This window comes from Schistocerca cancellata, chromosome 5 (assembly GCF_023864275.1).
Source record: "Schistocerca cancellata isolate TAMUIC-IGC-003103 chromosome 5, iqSchCanc2.1, whole genome shotgun sequence".
In the NCBI taxonomy this organism is placed as follows: Eukaryota; Metazoa; Arthropoda; class Insecta; order Orthoptera; family Acrididae; genus Schistocerca; species Schistocerca cancellata.
Genome location: NC_064630.1, coordinates 834,260,449 through 834,278,548, shown reverse-complemented (window position 1 = coordinate 834,278,548; position 18,100 = coordinate 834,260,449). Strand labels below are relative to the sequence as shown.

At 41.8% G+C, this 18,100-nt stretch overlaps 1 protein-coding gene across 2 annotated transcripts in view; it reads right to left on the bottom strand.

Annotated features, from left to right (window-relative positions):
• Positions 1-18,100, bottom strand: part of LOC126187369 (histone-lysine N-methyltransferase, H3 lysine-79 specific) — a 221,937-nt gene that overhangs the window by 72,035 nt on the left and 131,802 nt on the right. For both annotated transcript variants that reach the window (XR_007537717.1, XM_049928412.1), the window contains exons 8-9: positions 17,879-17,985; positions 13,325-13,366 (exon numbers count right to left, since the gene is read on the bottom strand). Coding sequence is in view for 1 of the 2 variants with exons in the window: in XM_049928412.1 (XP_049784369.1) it covers positions 13,325-13,366; positions 17,879-17,985 (149 nt within the window). In the remaining variant the exon portion in view is untranslated. The remainder of the gene's footprint in view (positions 1-13,324; positions 13,367-17,878; positions 17,986-18,100) is intronic.

Here is an 18,100-nt window from a genome sequence, read left to right as displayed (position 1 = left end):
AATAGAGACGTTCAAATTATCTGATTTCTGTAATTTGATTTTGATACCAGATCGTTCTAATCGGATTCATCCAGTCAGTCTTTATGTGGATATCAGACTACGGCTCTCATCATATGACAGACTGGGTAAACCACATTCATAATCGGGCTGTTGAATCTAGATCACTTATCTATGACAGGGCCTGAATTCTTAAACACTATGGAAAATACTAATACAATGTGCTTCTTACAAATACGTAATTTAAATATAAATATATGAAGTAGCAAGATAACAGTTTATTTACAGGAGCAGAGCCCCATCCGTCAGATGACAGCAGTGCAAGATTGGTTTCAGGGCCAAAAAGGGATAAAGCTGAGCCATTTGTTCCACTATCGCCGAACATCAACCAGATAGAGAATATGAGGGTAGAGGTAACAAAGTCAATGCCATGTGGACCTACAAATGCAAGTGACCTTTGGATGAATACAGAAAACATATGGTGGGAAGTAAACCATCACACTACACTATCGACGACTTAATGAAATCAATGCCCCTACGCCTTCGAGAAATCTTACGTAATAATGGTGGGTGTGTTGGTTAGTAAAACTATACTTGTCCACAAAACCCATTTGGACAATTATATCATAATCGGTCAAGCTTTGTTTTGTTGCAGCTCTTTAGCATACTAGTCCGTTTACTGTGTGTGTGTTCACGCACAATGTGAATCAATACTATTAACATTAGAAAGACAACCAACAATAAATGTTGCATCAAATATGGCTAAGTATTTTAATGCGATGGGAAGTTACAAACTGAATTTTTATCCAACCCACGTCCTGCATAATATGTTAAGAAAGAAAGATGTATTAACTCCATAGTATCGTTAGCAGAGACATTGCGCTCTTGTTGTCGGGGCTCGCGACAAGTGCAGCAATTAACAGTGCCCAATGCTGCTGCGATTTGTTTATGTTGACTGAGCATGGACACTGTAGCAGATGCTTTGCCATAAACAGAAAGAAATCACCTTGGCTCTGACTGCACTGAGGAGATATCACTGCCTGCATGTTTTTATAGAAACAAACGTGAGACTCTACTCACCGGTGTCATGGAGGAATTGGAACGGGTATCATGTCATTAGTCATCAGAATATTAACCAGTGATGAAATGTCCACTCTATTTGAATCCCAAGGAAATAGGAACCTTCTCACAAAGGAATGTGAGGTGATATCAAAATTTATCCAACATACAAAAATTAACTGCAGAGCTTTCATGTACACAGTAGTAGCACACAAGTAAATATTATGTCTTGGAAGCGTATATTTCGTTTCCTCTTCTCATACTAACACCCTTGTTTTAGTATGAAGTGAGAAAATTAAGACGAAAAACTAAAGTTCCTGAGAAGCATACAAGTCATTTCCTCTTCTCATATCATAGCGTTTGTATGAAGTAAAAAAATAAACAAACAGTTTAGGGTTCTGGAGCATAATATGACACCAGATTCCTATAGTAGGCGCTATTGGAAATGCAAAAAGCAGAAAGCTGTCCATTCTTTTGTCCGACAGTATGTTTCCTTTCATGCATTACTACCACTCAAAGATTCTTATTTAAGGACTTGCAGGCATCAAGTTCTTCAGCAGAATAAGCCTTCTGTTACTGTGCTAATTACAGTACGGAAAAATGCAACGAAGATGAGTTCCCCTAGAGCAACGAGGATATTTGCACATGTCTGTATTCAGCCATGACTGCCAGCTGCCACAACACTTCACAGAAACCATGCGGCAGGCAACACAACTGTGAGTGCACTTCAGACATCAGGAGATAGACGGAAACATCAAATTAACGTTGCTTTACAAGTCGTATTCAATTCAGAATGAGGTGTTATTAAGGTAGTTGAGCGTTCTAGCAATTACACTTTGATAATTCCCATATTAGTATTCTGATAGCCAAAAGGACCCATTATTGAGAAGCCATCAGGAACTGCATTAACACCAAACTGCAAGAACTTGAGACAATACGTGGACTCTTCTCTTTGTTGGGTAACCTATTACTGTTATTTAGGATTCTCTCCGTCCTAGACATAATGCAAATGGAACTTCACATTCGTGAGGCGCTTTCTGTTATTCTTGACAAACATCAGCAACTTGTAATCACTGCAAGTTACAAATGTGTGGTGATAATGGTACAGGTTGTCAGTAGTTGTGGTGGTTTTGTTGTCAAACTGCTTACAGTAACGTTAATGGTGGCGCACATAATTTAGCGCTGACTACCTACTTAAGTGAAAATAGTGTGATGGCGTTGTCGCTTCTCTTTATTTGGCATCAGCTTGAGTAATCCGATATAACGAACATAGTACTCAATTCGCGAGCTGCTAATGATACAGTATGACTACAGAGATCATCGTGCTGGTATTACATTAATTCTGCAGTGAATTGCTTAACAAATATTACCCTCAGCTATGCAACTGGAATGACTCATTACACAGGTACTCTATGTTGCACTTGATTAAGTGATCAGTTTGCAGCAATCCTGCTTCTACTGTTCGTAAATACTTGTATACTGACCATTCATTATTTGACTAAATATGCGCTACAATCTGATTCGCATGTATATGACGTGGGTTAGCACCATCACAAAGCAATGACTAAGGGTCGGATGCCATTGAACTCCCGTTACACTGATGGCAAGACAAATGTTCACAAATTACCTCTATTGCCTCAAAAAACAATTGCATCTTAAATACCAGACTTCCACACTGCTTACTAGGCAGACGTGCTGACCACTGCACTATTTGTGTTTTTTTTTTTTTTAAGAAGACTTTCAGAGGCAAAGAGGGCAGGGGTCGAAGATCCGAAGCCTGGCCACAATGCCTCCCCCATACCTGTCATTGGTTCAAATGGCTCTGAGCACTATGGGGCTAACATCTGAGGTCATCAGTCCCCTAGAATTTAGAACTACTTAATCCTAACTAACCTAAGGACATCACACACATCCATGCTCAAGGCAGAATTTGAACCTGCGACCGTAGTGGTTGCGCGGTTCCAAACTGAAGCGCCTAGAACCACTCTGCCACACCGGCTGGCATACCTGTCACTGAGTAGCTGCATTATTCCCATGTATTCCATGTTTGCTCCCATATATGCCTTAAATTGTAGAACAAAACTGAAGTAGTAATTAAGGTAAAATAAATTACAGATTGCCACTTCCAATGGTGTGCATTCCTTGTAGAATATAACTCATAACAGGCAAAAGGGTCACGGAAAAATACATAACAAACATTATTTTAGAAACACGTTCACATTTAAATTATTATGCACTGAATGCATATGAGGTCTGTAAGGAAGCCATATATTTTTCAACAAATGAAAGAAATTTCGAAGCCGGAGGGGTTTTGCCAAATTAGAACGGATCTCACTTTAGAATCAACATAAAAAAACGATTCCAGGAATAAAAAAGTGAAAGAATAGTATTCTGCCTCTAATAAATAAAACTGTCCACCTCTTTGTAGCCCACATAAAGCAATAGATAAAAAAATTTGAAACCATTCCTTATATTTTTTATTCTTCTTGAACTTTAAATGTTCTTCTGCAACTTAAAACATGTACTCTTCTAAGTTCGAATTTTTGTTTGTTAAAACGTATAACACGAACCGTCCCAGAAGCCATGAATAACTGTTATTGTTTGCGGATGGGTAACATTTCCAGTCGGGTTGTAAAGCTTCAGTTATCAGTATATGACTTTCGAGGTTCTGTTGGTAAGTGCATATTTCTTCCTAGTACAGTTCCAAATTCTGATTCTATTTTCACATAAGAACATGTGCACTACAGTTTCTACAAGGCGACATTTGTCACAGTATGGAGATGGTCTCGATTTGATTTTCCATAATCATTCTGCTGTGGGTATAGTTTCGTTTACAACGTCGTACCATACGGCACTGACTCCAGTTGGTAGAATTTTATTGTTGATATTTTTCCAGACATTCATCCAGTTTTTAGTAGGTTAATTTACCTGAATTGGGTTGTTAAGACGATGTCTGGTAATATAATCTTACACGGTTCTAGTGTTGACTTGTGCTGGTGGAAGTCTTATATAGCTCCAATCGACATAGTACTTTCAGACGTAATCTAGGCTGACATCTAAATGTGCTACATTAACAGGAGCGTTCCTATCCCCAGGATCTAATGAGAGGAACAGAAGTTTCGTGATTCCTGTCTTAGTGGCATGTATTAGTTTAAAAGCACGAATTGGAAACAGTGCATCACATCTAGATTTAACGTCTTTAATTCCAAGTCCTCCGTTTTGCCTCTGCAAAGTCGCCATGTGGAAGGATGCTTTGAAGATATTTTGTTTCCACACATACCAACACGCTGCAGCCAGTATTTTATGTGCGGTGACCTGCAGTATCGGTAAGACTCCTGTGACATGATAAATTTTGCTAAGTATGTATGTATTTATAAACTGAACTTTCTGCAGTCGGTCTAACGATCGCATGTCATGGTTCTTCAACAAGGCTCTGATGACATTATTAAGTTTCCGATCCCAATTGTTCGTAGCCATGGGCTTGTGATTCACTCTTAACCACAATCCGAATTGGAGTCTCTCTTCAGTTACATCTAACCAGTATTGTACTGTTGTAAGAACCGAGATGCAGTATTTTGGATTTAAAATTTTGTAAATTTGTGGTAAGATCTTATGGGACCAAGCTGCTTAGGTTATCGGTCCCTAAGCTTACACACTACATAATCTAACTTACACTAACTTACGCTATGCACAACACGCACACCCATGCCGGAGGGAGAACTCGAACCTCCGAAGTTGGGCACTATAGGGACACAGCAGCCAATCTCTGCAGCACCTATCTACAATTCCCATCTTTGCTGCATACCACAAGCGCGGTACAGAAATGTGAATAAGGCTCGTTGACATATAATGAGGATATTGCGGGCCTTTCCACATGCAACTTTGAGACGAAGCTATAGTCACTTCCAAAGTCGCTAACAGAACACATCAGCTGGTATCCTTCATGACAGTATAACTGAAACTTGGCAACAGCACAGATTATGTTTGGCAACTCTGTTACCAACGAGTTACTTCCTTGATGGCACAGAACCATCCTGTTAATTCACTTGATATTATCGTGTCATTTCAATTGAATAATGTGAGTGATTTTCTCTTGAGATGGGACATAAGGATATCAGTTAATCCTTTTGAGTCAATGAAAGCCGTTCCACACTGGAAATACAACTACTCTTTTCTCTTATGTTTCGATTTATCTGCCATCGCGGCTACTGAGCCAATAAGTACATCAAACACACCCCAACTGTTCGCTAGCTCCTACGTAACATGCTTGCCTGTCAGGTGCACGCTGCCTTTGTTCGCCTTTCGAGACTCGCTGAAAGCCAGATATTTAATTCTTTTGTGACAGAGCTACAAGCAGGCAGATACAAACTTAATAAGGGAATCTTAAGACAACGCTTGTGCAAAATTCATCTTGCTACTTTTAGTTCCCCTTAGAGTCAAAGCGAAAACTTTACAGTAAGGCAAATTTCCTAATGCCACTTTTGTTTTCTTCCGACATATTTTTTTTTGTTGTGAATACATAATTTTATCTATGAATTGCCACATTTTCATAATACCTGCGAATGATACAGGACATGAAGTAAATACAGACATTTTAAAAGTCAAAAGTCAGTAATATCCTACTAATTCGTGTTAAAATAGGCTCAATCGTCTTACAGATACTTTATGCTTTATTAAGATGGACTGCCATTGTGATGTTACTCTAGAAGGCTGAATTTACTTTGTATTAGTACAGTGAATATTACAATTGCGTTTTCAATTAGTTTACTGAACGCAGTAGTAATCATCAAAAAGAAATTAATCAGCAGCAGGATTTTCTTTCACGATATCTAAAACTATCTGACAGTCCTAAAGTATCTTCAATAAAATTCTTCAGGGTATCAGACCGCATCGTCATAATTTAAAATGCGCCAACGTTTCGGCCAGCGTTGCAGCTAGCCTTCATCAGGGCCTTACGTTAAACTGCTAAATGAAACACACTTGGTTCCATAAATAGCTGCACGAGAAAACCGTGTCGTTACTTGATTGGCTGTAAAAGGGAGGAGGAGGAGGGGTGAAAGGTATGCTTTATTGGTGTTTCCTTTATTATCTGTCATTGGCTGAAATAGCTGTTTTCTATTGGTCTTTGTATTAATCCACCCCATTGGAGGAGACAGACGAATAGCGAACAGGTGATAGCTGTGACGTCACACTGTTTACATGCTGTCCAGAAACCGGCTGCGGCGTGCCATTGCTTTGCGTGCTCGCGACCACTACTGCGGCTCTCCGCGTGTCTGCATGGGCCGCCACGGCTCTGCCGCCACTCCGTAGCCCTGCTATAGCAGGCAGCCAAGACCTCGGAAGCTTGTACCCGTCCTCTCTATTCATGTTGGCGGGTCTTTTGGCTATTTCTATCACCTCTCTAATCTTTCTTTTGAAAGCGAGAGGCTGTTTCGCCAGGACGCGGGCTTCTTGAAAAAATATTGGTTTCCCGCACTCGTCTTGGTGTTCCGCCACTGCTGACTTGGTGTGTTGTTTCAGGTGGATATATCTTTCATGTTCCGAGAGTCTTGTGCTAATCGGACGTCCCGTCTCAATTATGTAGGCTAATCCACACGCACAACCAATTTCATACACGCCAGCTGTGTGTAGTTTGTCAACTGCATCCTTGGTAGAACCGAGCATGTCTGATATTTTGTTACTGCTTCGGAAAATTGGTTTGATGTCGGCTTTTCGTAGGATTTTGCCAATACGTTCGGTGACCCCTTGTACATATGGTAACACAGCAATACTCTGTGCCTCCTTCTCCTCTTCCCTATTAGTCTTCTCCCTTGTCGACATGGTGCTGTCTATCGTCTGCTTCCCATAGCCATTAGTTCCGAAGATGGACCTGAGGCGTTCAAGTTCTGTCTTCAGATGTTCTTCGTCGCTTATCCTGTACGCTCTCTTCGTTAGCGTATGCAGGGCGGACTTCTTCTGCGTGGGGTGATGGTGGGAGGAGGCGTGAAGGTACCTGTCCGTACTGGTTGGTTTCCTGTACACTTTGTGGCCAAGTTTACCATCAGGTTTTCGATAAACTTCCACGTCGAGAAAAGGCAGCACCCCATTCTTCTCTGCGTCGATTGTAAACTGAATTTTCCTATGCTGTTGGTTAAGGTGCTTGTGGAATTTCTGTAGCTCCTCTTCTGGATAGGCGACGGACAGTGGTCAACCTCTCCAGCAACACTTTGAGCGAAGCAACCACAGCAATTCTGGCCAAGGGGATGAATTTCGCAGTCGCACCTAAGCGAGTTCCAAAAGAAGATATCATAGAATCCGTAGAGGCTTCGGTATGTCATCTGCCACAGGCCGAGGCGGAGAAGATCCGGCAGGAAACGGTCAGAGTTCTGAATAAAGCAAAGCCACCGAAGCAAAACATCAACGATGAGGAATACCATGCCATCAAGGAACTCAGGGAAAACCCCCACTTAGTAGTGGTACAGGCAGATAAGGGCAACGCCACTGTAGTCTTGGACACAACTGAATACAACAAACGAATGGAAGATATTCTCGCAGAACCTATCTACAAGAAACTTCAGGGAGATCCGACGGCCAAGGTGATCAAAACGACGCAGGCACTGCTCAAGCACTCTAGAAACAACTTCAACAAGGCCAGAAGATTCTTCCCACAAGTGACACAGGCACCAAGGATATATGGTGTACCGAAGGTACACAAAACCGACTTCCCCTTAAGGCCCATAGTAAACAATATATATTCGCCGACTTACTACCTAGCGAAAGAACTGGCACCTAGGCTCCGACACCTAGTGCATCAAACCGAGTCCTACGTTAAGGATTCCACTCACTTCGTGTCTCTCCTAAAGGAAATGCGTGTTACGGACCAAGATCTGATGATTAGTTTCGACGTTAAATCCCTATTCACGAATGTCCCAGTGTCAGATACTGTGAACATCCTAGAAGAACGCGTGGCACCTGATATATGTGAGCTTGTGCGTCACTGTCTGACGACCACCTATTTCAAGTGGAGAGGTCAATTTTATGAACAAACTGACGGTGTAGCTATGGGCTCACCCCTATCGCCCATCGCAGCAGAAATCTTCATGGAGGCATTTGAGGAAACAGCCCTCCAGTCCGCACCATTACGTCCAAATTGTTGGCTTCGCTATGTCGATGACACTTTCGTCATTTGGCCCCACGGAGAAGAGGAGCTACAGAAATTACACAAGCACCTTAACCAACAGCATAGGAAAATTCAGTTTACAATTGACACAGAGAAGAATGGGGTGCTGCCTTTTCTCGACGTGGAAGTTTATCGAAAACCTGATGGTAAACTTGGCCACAAAGTGTACAGGAAACCAACCAGTACGGACAGGTAGCTTCACGCCTCCTCCCACTATCACCCCACGCAGAAGAAGTCCGCCCTGCATACGCTAACGAAGAGAGCGTACAGGATAAGCGACGAAGAACATCTGAAGACAGAACTTGAACGCCTCAGGTCCATCTTCGGAACTAATGGCTATGGGAAGCAGATGATAGACAGCACCATGTCGACAAGGGAGAAGACTAATAGGGAAGAGGAGAAGGAGGCACAGAGTATTGCTGTGTTACCATATGTACAAGGGGTCACCGAACGTATTGGCAAAATCCTACGAAAAGCCGACATCAAACCAATTTTCCGAAGCAGTAACAAAATATCAGACATGCTCGGTTCTACCAAGGATGCAGTTGACAAACTACACACAGCTGGCGTGTATGAAATTGGTTGTGCGTGTGGATTAGTCTACATAGGTGAGACGGGACGTCCGATTAGCACAAGACTCTCGGAACATGAAAGATATATCCGCCTGAAACAACACACCAAGTCAGCAGTGGCAGAACACCAAGACGAGTGCGGGAAACCAATATTTTTTCAAGAAGCCCGCGTCCTGGCGAAGCAGCCTCTCGCTTTCAAAAGAAAGATTAGAGAGGTGATAGAAATAGCCAAAAGACCCGCCAACATGAATAGAGAGGACGGGTACAAGCTTCCGAGGTCTTGGCTGCCTGCTATAGCAGGGCTACGGAGTGGCGGCAGAGCCGTGGCGGCCCATGCAGACACGCGGAGAGCCGCAGTAGTGGTCGCAAGCACGCAAAGCAATGGCACGCCGCAGCCGGTTTCTGGACAGCATGTAAACAGTGTGACGTCACAGCTATCACCTGTTCGCTATTCGTCCGTCTCCTCCAATGGGGTGGATTAATACAAAGACCAATAGAAAACAGCTATTTCAGCCAATGACAGATAATAAAGGAAACACCAATAATGCATACCTTTCACCCCTCCTCCTCCCCCCTTTTACAGCCAATCATGTAACGACACGGTTTTCTCGTGCAGCTATTTATGGAACCAAGTGTATTTCATTTAGCAGTTTAACGTAAGGCCCTGATGAAGGCTAGCTGCAACGCTGGCCGAAACGTTGGCACATTTTAAATTATGACGATGCGGTCTGATATCCTGAAGAATTTTATTGAAGATGACAATGGCTGCGGAAGCCTACGCTTACAGTCCTAAAGTAGTTTACAAATTCTATTCCCACAGAAACCTAATAGTTCTAACGATGTCATTAAGTCAGTGTAGTTTGAAGATCATGTTCGTCTAGAAATGAATTGCCTTGATGGTTGATTGATCAAGAGCAGGAAATGTAAAATTTTACGAGTATATGATGAGAGGGACAAGAGCTTGAGAGAGGTCTTCTCTATCAATACAAGTGCCTGAGAGATGTCTTTCCTATCAATCTCCTGGATAGTTTTGTTTCGCAAATCAACAGAGTGCTTTATCATGCAGTAGCACACGTGATGTAGTTTTGTCGGACAATTTTCTTACACTGAGACCGAAAGGTGTCTCAGTTGTTGGCAAGAAATTCCAGCTGTGATGCACACACCCTTGGGGCAGAATTCGTAGTACAAAACACACTTTTGGAACTCTCAGATGTAAAATATTATGTTCACACTACTCTTTGCTCGAGTTTACATCTTTTGGTGGGCCTCAGCCTTTCATTTCTTCTTAGGAAGTTAACGATAAAGGCATTATAACTCGTGACCAGTAACAGTACTGCATAGGAATGCTCAATGAGCGACCTAATGACGTTCAATAATAGTCACTCGGTTGATTTTTGTTGTTTCGAATTAGAGCATGCAGTACTCCTAAACCAGAGTTCTGAACTGTGCCTGTTGTGTGCAAATGTCGCATGATGATTAAATGGTAATCCATCACATATATTACTAGTTGAGACTTCCTTAAAGTGGAAAATCATTCATGCCAGAATGATCTTTGTTGAAACAAGACTATCTTTTTCTGGCGTATTTTCCAAAAAGCACTCGCTCCACACACAGTTCAAATATTTCTAGCTGCCTCTTCTGCATTCACCTCTCTGTTTTGCCAAAAGTAAATAAGGTGTTGCAGATGTTACGCATTTTCCCACTTGCAACTCAATTTTACAACACTTAACCGTAGTTCATGTGTTTCAAGAATGCAAAATCCAATGCTTAACTGCAAGATGATAACTAGAACTTCAAATTCGAAAATGACAGTTGATACATACACTGACAGCATCGCGCCACGTTCACCGGCGCTCGATTTCAGGCGGTGGGTGGCGTCTGGCCGGTGGCAAGTAGCCACTGTAGTGCAAGGAAACGCTTGAGCATAAGCTGTTCTCATTGCGATGCAGCCACAAGCTGTACTGCGGAATTGTTTCTGGAAGTACTTGTTATTGCTGGTGGGTAGAATGTGAAGTGAATTATCTTCGACGTTCAATCAGACTCCTAACTTTAGATGAGGGCCGAAATGTGTTAAAAATATATAATAATAATAATAATAATAATAATAATACAGTTGGACGCGAACAGGCGACTATAAGGTTAGAATGCACGACTATTACCACTAGACCACGGGCTCACACAATCCGACATCTCTGAAGTAGACAACACTTCCTCCTGACACTTCCACAGATGATTGATTGTGCAGATGACCAGACTAGGAGTTGTCAGGGGCAGCCAGTTTATTGGCCACCTTAAGTGGACTTGGACAGTCTCTGTGGTGGCCGGCCGGTGGTCAGAGTCTCTGTGGTGGCCGGCCGGTGGTCAGCTTTTATGTCCAAGACTGTACATTGTTTTGCAGAACGAATACTCTCTTTCAAATTCTGAAGGTGGCAGGGGTAAAATATATGGAGCGAAAGGCTATTTACAATTTGTATGGAAACCAAATGGCAGTTATAAGAGTTGAGGGGCATGAAAGGGAAGCAGTGGTTGGGAAGGGAGGGAGACAGGGTTGTAGCCACACTCTGATGTTATTCAATCTGTATATTGAGCAAGCAGTGAAGCAAACAAAAGAAAATTTCGGAGTAGGTATTAAAAATCCATGGAGAAGAAATAAAAACTTTGAGGTTCGCCGATGACATTGTAATTCTGTCAGAGACAGCAAAGGACTTGGAAGAGCAATTGAACGGAATGGACATTGTCTTGAAAGGAGGATATAAGGTGAACATCAACAAAAGCAAAACGAGGATAATGGAATGTAGTCGAATTAAGTCGGGTGATGTTGAGGGTATTAGATTAGGAGTTTTGCTATTTGGGGAGCAAAATAACTGATGATGGTCGAAGTAGAGAGGATATAAAATGTAGACTGGCAATGGCAAGGAAAGCGTTTCTGAAGAACAGAAATTTGTTAACACTGAGTATAGATTTAAGTGTCAGGAAGTCGTTTCTGAAAGTATTTGTATGGAGTGTAGCCATGTATGGAAGCGAAACATGGACGATAAATAGTTTAGACAAGAAGAGAATAGTAGCTTTCGAAATGTGGTGCTACAGAAGAATGCTGAAGATTAGATGGGTAGATCACATAACTAATGAGGAGGTGTTGAATAGGATTGGGGAGAAGAGAAGTTTGTGGCACAACTTGACTAGAAGAAGGGATCGGTTGGTAGGACATGTTCTGAGGCATCAAGGGATCACAAATTTAGTATTGGAGGGCAGCGTGGAGGGTAAAAATCCTAGAGGGAGACCAAGAGATGAATACACCAAGCAGATTCAAAAGGATGTAGGTTGCAGTAGGTACTGGGAGATGAAGAAGCTTGCACAGGGTAGAGTAGCATGGAGAGCTGCATCAAACCAGTCTCAGGACTGAAGACCAATACAACAACAACAACAACATTTATTGGTGTAAATCAATATGCAAGCAGACTGCATTTCCTGACTGAATGACTATAGGAAATAAAATACTGTAAGTAAAATCAACATTTTTTGTAACAAAGTGATTTCAGGTTTAGAACTGTAAATATGTTTCATTACAGACCAACGATGATTATTTATTTCCATCAAACTAAGCACAATTCGTGATAAAATACTTATTTTCTTGTATTTGCAATATATATATATTTTAGAAATATTTCAATCATCTCTTTATACATCCTATTTTTCATGCTTGTTTGTGTAATGCTCATGTGTCCAGAAACAACGTATTTGGTGGTACAACTGCACAAGTTTTTCCATTGGGATCATTGTTCCACTGCATCCTATACTTGTTGCAACCAGAACTTGCCGCCACGTAAAAACCACACGAAGACTTGTGGACATTCTAAATGTGGCCTGGTGGAGACATCCACACGTGTGCCCAGTTAGGGTGGCAGGATTGCTAGTTCCAAGAACTGTGGGTAACAGCCAGCAGGTCACATTTCTACAAATGCACAAGTGGGGCCTGCCAGTTTTGCAGAATTCGTGTGGAATACCTGTGGCCCAGTGCTACAATATGCTCATGTGTGGCCAGCTACTATTAACAACTGATCTTATTCAATCTATTACTGCAACAATCCCTTCTTTCTCAAGTTATTTCCATTACTGTTTCCCCCTTCCCCTTCCAATTCATCTTTTACTGCATTTTGTCTCTGGCCAGCCCGACTGCAAACTATTCAAACACTCCACTATTGGCCTGGCCAAAACAGTTCCATGTATTCTTCTTGAATGCCTCCTTGGCAATAACTACCCCTCTGACTGGACTTACCACAACAACAAAAAATCGCTGTGTGTGACTGCCACACACTATTCCACAAAGGTCCTCTTCTTTTCCCTCCATCTTTCACAAGTCCAACCTAGACCTTACACACCATTCTCACAAGTTACTTGACCACCTCAGCACCTTTCCCAAAAGTCCTTGCGTCGAGCTGTGTGCCATATCCCAATCAGATGAAGCAAGTTTATACTTTATCTCATTTTCATTTAATGTTTCCTCAACTGAAATTTGCATTACTGTAACAATACTTACTTTTAATTTTGGATTCTTCAACCCTTGGAAATAGCGCTCAAGCTAGAACAAAAGTACATTATTAGTACATACAGATTTTTTCAAACAAAAATACGTAATAAAAAATCCTCAGAATTAAGTATCATCCCCCCCCCCCCTACACACACACACACACACACACACACACACACACACACACACACACACACACACACGGGTTGCCCAGAAAGTAATGCACCGCATTTTTTTCTTCAAAAATTATTTACTGAACGTAATGAGAGCTACACATACACAAAAGATTGGTGTTTTATCTACACACCCTATTTTTCCACATCATCTCCATCCCACTCTATAGCCTTCCTCCAGCGCAAAACAAGGGCGTGTGTGCCGTCAGTACCAATCCTTGTCCTGGTGGCAGAGCCAGTGCTTCACTGTGTGAATCACCTCCTCATCATCCTCAAAATGTCTTCTGCAAATGGCATCGTTTCATCTGTCCTAGTGAATGACAACTTCAGCACACTGCAACACATCAGGTGTGACAGCCGTGCATGATCTCGCTGACCACTGCAAATCGTGGAGCTCCAACGAACCGCTTTCTGATGACCTCACCATCCGTGCCCAGCGAGTAACTGTACTTCTGTTGACAGCAGATGCTCCATAGACTTTGCACATGCATTTGTGAATAGTCTCCACAGTTTCTTTCTCTGCAGTGATAAATTCAATGACAGCGCGTTGCTTGTAACGTACATCACCTGCAGATATCATTTTGAAACTGTCCTGCAACTATGCTATCTGTCAGAAGTGACAAACTTGGCACACTCACTCAGGAGACTTCAAATAATACATACGTAACATTTCGCATTCGTAGCATTATTTTCGGCTGAGAAAAAAAAATGCAGTGCATTACTTTTTGGGTAACCCACATACAACACAACACACAATTTTCATTTTCTGAGTCTTCTATTTTAGCAGCCTGTACAGATTTTCCATTCCACGTACACAATAATTATTTCCTGTATGTTAGCAGAAATACATATTTACACCGTATCTCCATATGATTAGAATGATGTTGGGAATACAGCTATACCACATACTGTGTCCAGCCAGCTCCAGACATCATATTTTCACGTTTATTTATGTTTATCTGCATGAAAACATTCACGAACTACAGGTATTTGGAACACCCACCGAGAAATTTAAATTTGCCTTTGGAAACGATCTTGTACTAGGGGTTTCTCAGCAACTGTCATTTGGTCTTCATTCTTTCATTTGGAGAACTCAAGTTCAATATTCAGAACTCTTGTCTGGATGAACACCGAACACCCAACTGAATACTACCACATGCATATCATCTGGTGTTATCAGATGTACCCGAGTTCATGAGCTTCCGCTGTTAACGGATCTCCAGGAATCTTAATCTACCCACGCATAGGGTGCCACATTTAAACATTAAAATTCTATAATCACAACATCCTAATCTGCACAATGCTAATGACACAGTTACCACAGGTATAAACCTCTCAAAGAATGGAAAGGGCACTTAGAAGCAGTAATGGATGTGCACCTGCATACCATCCACGCATGCGCTAAGCTGCCTAGTCGATCTCATCTACCACCACAGACTGCTGCGAGTCAAAACCAAATGGGTCACACCAGATGCAAAGATGCACTCCACAAGTGGAACAAGCTGTCCAATGCAGACTGAAACTTCGAGCTCCACGCCAAACTGTGCATCACACTGTCAGTTGTGAGCGTATCACGGAAGTAATGAAGATTTCCTGTCAGTAACTCCACAGAATGTGCACTGGAATGAGAAGCTCTTCCCTCGGGTGCCACCCTACCTACTGCCCCAAGTATGAGAAAAGGCATTTGACATACATGGTGAGCTTACAGTGCAGGCATCAGGAGTGCAATCCCTGGACAGGCAGGAGGCTGCAACTGTAAAGGCCATATCACACAGGAGGGCACACATCCACCTGCAGAGAGCTGAAGCAATTCGTTTTGCACTGAAACATATGTATCCTTTCAAATGAGAGATGAAGAACTTTGTCTTCAGCTCGTGTAGCTTGTCGAGTATTTCATCACTGGTCACTTAACAGAGTCAAAAGGGAGCTTCCACACAGGATGCACCAATTTGCTTGCCATCAGCCATGTGCGACACTGCTTTGCCCTCTGAGCGGAGTTTTGTTAAATGTAGTTACATCGCAGTTTTATTGTTTCTGCCTACTGTCCACTGTTTGTCATTAGTGTGCAGTTGTAAATCAAGTACTGGTTACTATTTTGACAAAGGAAGTTTCATTGTTTAAGTGGGACCATTCTGTACCTGGCTATTCAAAGGAGTTAGAAAGGGCTGAATTAGAATTAAATAGCTTAGAATTAAATCTGAAGCTTACATAAGGGAGATATGACCACCACAAGAGAAGAAAATCTTAGATCGATATTTGTAAAAATTCTTATTAATCTTTAACAAGGCGTACCTGAAAGATTCTATTGCAGTTCTTTCAGAGATTAGTGACAACAATAGGTTACTAATTTTCTTCCTCAATATCTCTAATTTTTCAGGCTTATACGAGGGCGGTTCAGAAAGTAACCTCCGATCGGTCACAGTGCGGGTTGTGGGGGGAGTAGCGACGCCATCTGTGCGTTCACGCACTCAACAGGTCAGTCGGCATCAAGCCGTGGTCGAGTGAACGTCGTACCTGCGCTAGTTTAGTTTTTGTGGCAGTTTGAAATGTGTGCTGCAATAGAAAACCCCGCCAAATGTGAAGTGCGTGCTGTCATAAGGTTTTTTACAGCCAAACGATATTCTGCAGCAGCTATTCATCGTGACCTTTGTGCCGTGTACGGACCCAGAGTTATGAGGAAGGAGTTGTCCGTGAATGGGTACGTTTATTTAAAAGTGGACGAGAAAACGTTCATGATGAAGAGAGGAGTGGTAGACCATCATTGGTGACTGACGAACTCGTTCAGACAGTTGATGCAAAAGTTCGTGAAAATCGACGTTTCTCAATGTCGGAGTTGTCTACTGGTTTTCCACAGATTTCTAAGACTCTCTTGTACGAGATAGTTACAGCAAGATTGGGTTACCGTAAGTTCTGTGCACGATGGGTGCCCAAAATTCTTACCGACCACCACAAAACTCAAAGAATGGCCTCTGCATTAGACTTTCTGTCACGTTATGAGGACGAAGGAGAACCATTGTTAAACAGAATCGTGACCGGTGACGAAACCTGGATTAAGTACGTGAACCCTGAGACAAAAGAACAATCAAAGATGTGGGCACATTCAAATTCGCCTACCAAACCAAGAAAAGCCTCGCAAGATTTTTCTGCCAGAAAACTGATGGCAACGGTGTTTTGGGATGCCAAAGGGGTGTTGTTGGTTGAATTCATGGAACGTGGTACGACCATTAATCAAGACGTGTACTGTGAAACAATAAAAAAGTTACGACGGGCTATACAGAACAAACACCGTGGTATGCTGACTTCCGGTATCGTTTTTTTGCACGATAACGCCCGTCCTCACTCTGCTCGCAGAACAACGGCCCTTCTTGAGTCCTTCAAGTGGGACGTTATCAAACATCCACCTTACAGCCCAGATCTGGCGCCAAGTGATTATCACCTCTTCATGCATTTGAAGAAATGGCTCGGGTCACAGCGGTTTGATGACGACGAAGAGCTCAAAGATGCGGTCACAGGCTGGCTCCAGGCACAAGCGGTTGATTTTTATGCAGAAGGAATTTCAAAGCTTGTGAAGAGATACGATAAGTGCCTCAATCGCTATGGAGACTATGTAGAAAAATAGTGCAAAGATGTAGTTGTAAGATGTATATATTAAAATATTTTTATTTAACTTGGTGTATTTTTTTAAATCAACCGGAGGTTACTTTCTGAACGGCCCTCGTATTTGAGACTACTGCCACTTGTGTTCTCCATTACTGCTGAAGTAAGTCCACTCAGTTAGAGCAAAAAGTTTTTGCTGAACCCTTCTCTGCAGTTCATAAATGAGCCATACTCTATATGTTTAAAACTGTCACACTTCAAAATCTCTTCAAATTTCACTCTGTCTTAAATGTGAACATAATTGTTACATACAACTTAACATTTTGTCTTCCACAAACAAATGGGAAACACTGAAAGGTCAATGAAACATCTGTCACTTATCAGATAATATCCCAAACATACCTGAAACGTGCTTTTGAAACACTTTTCCAGAGGTAAAGCTCTTCCAGACATCAGATCAACACATTCGCAGAAAACCTAATGCCTCCTCTGCAACAAACACTAATGTCATATTTGGCTTTGTGGTCCCTGAAGTTCACAATTTTTTGTTTAGAATTTTTTCCTCTAATATCATTTCAGCTACCATTGGTAGGACCTGGGCTATGTACACCCAAGACTGGTTATAGGAAACAGCTTCTTGCGAAAAGGGCCCGTATCACTATCCCAAACATTTTGTGCTTCTTCTTTTGTGTTGTTTAACAATAATATTGTCTGATTTGTGATGATTTGGATTCAAGTGCAACATAAATAAATATAATGACTTTAGTTTACCGAAACAGAGATTAGTACATACCTTTGCTCTGTCTATTATGTGTAAATAATATGAAACAGGTTTGTTGGTCCACGAAACAGATCCACGGAGGGGAGTCATTTCTGACACGTGCATTATCGTTCCTATATCTGTGAATAAAGAATAAACTCAGTTATTTCAGTTTGCTCTAACATTCAACAAAAATCGTAAACAAGAAGGAGACAAAGACTAAGAAAATGTCGTTGACCTTGCTTTTATTATGTG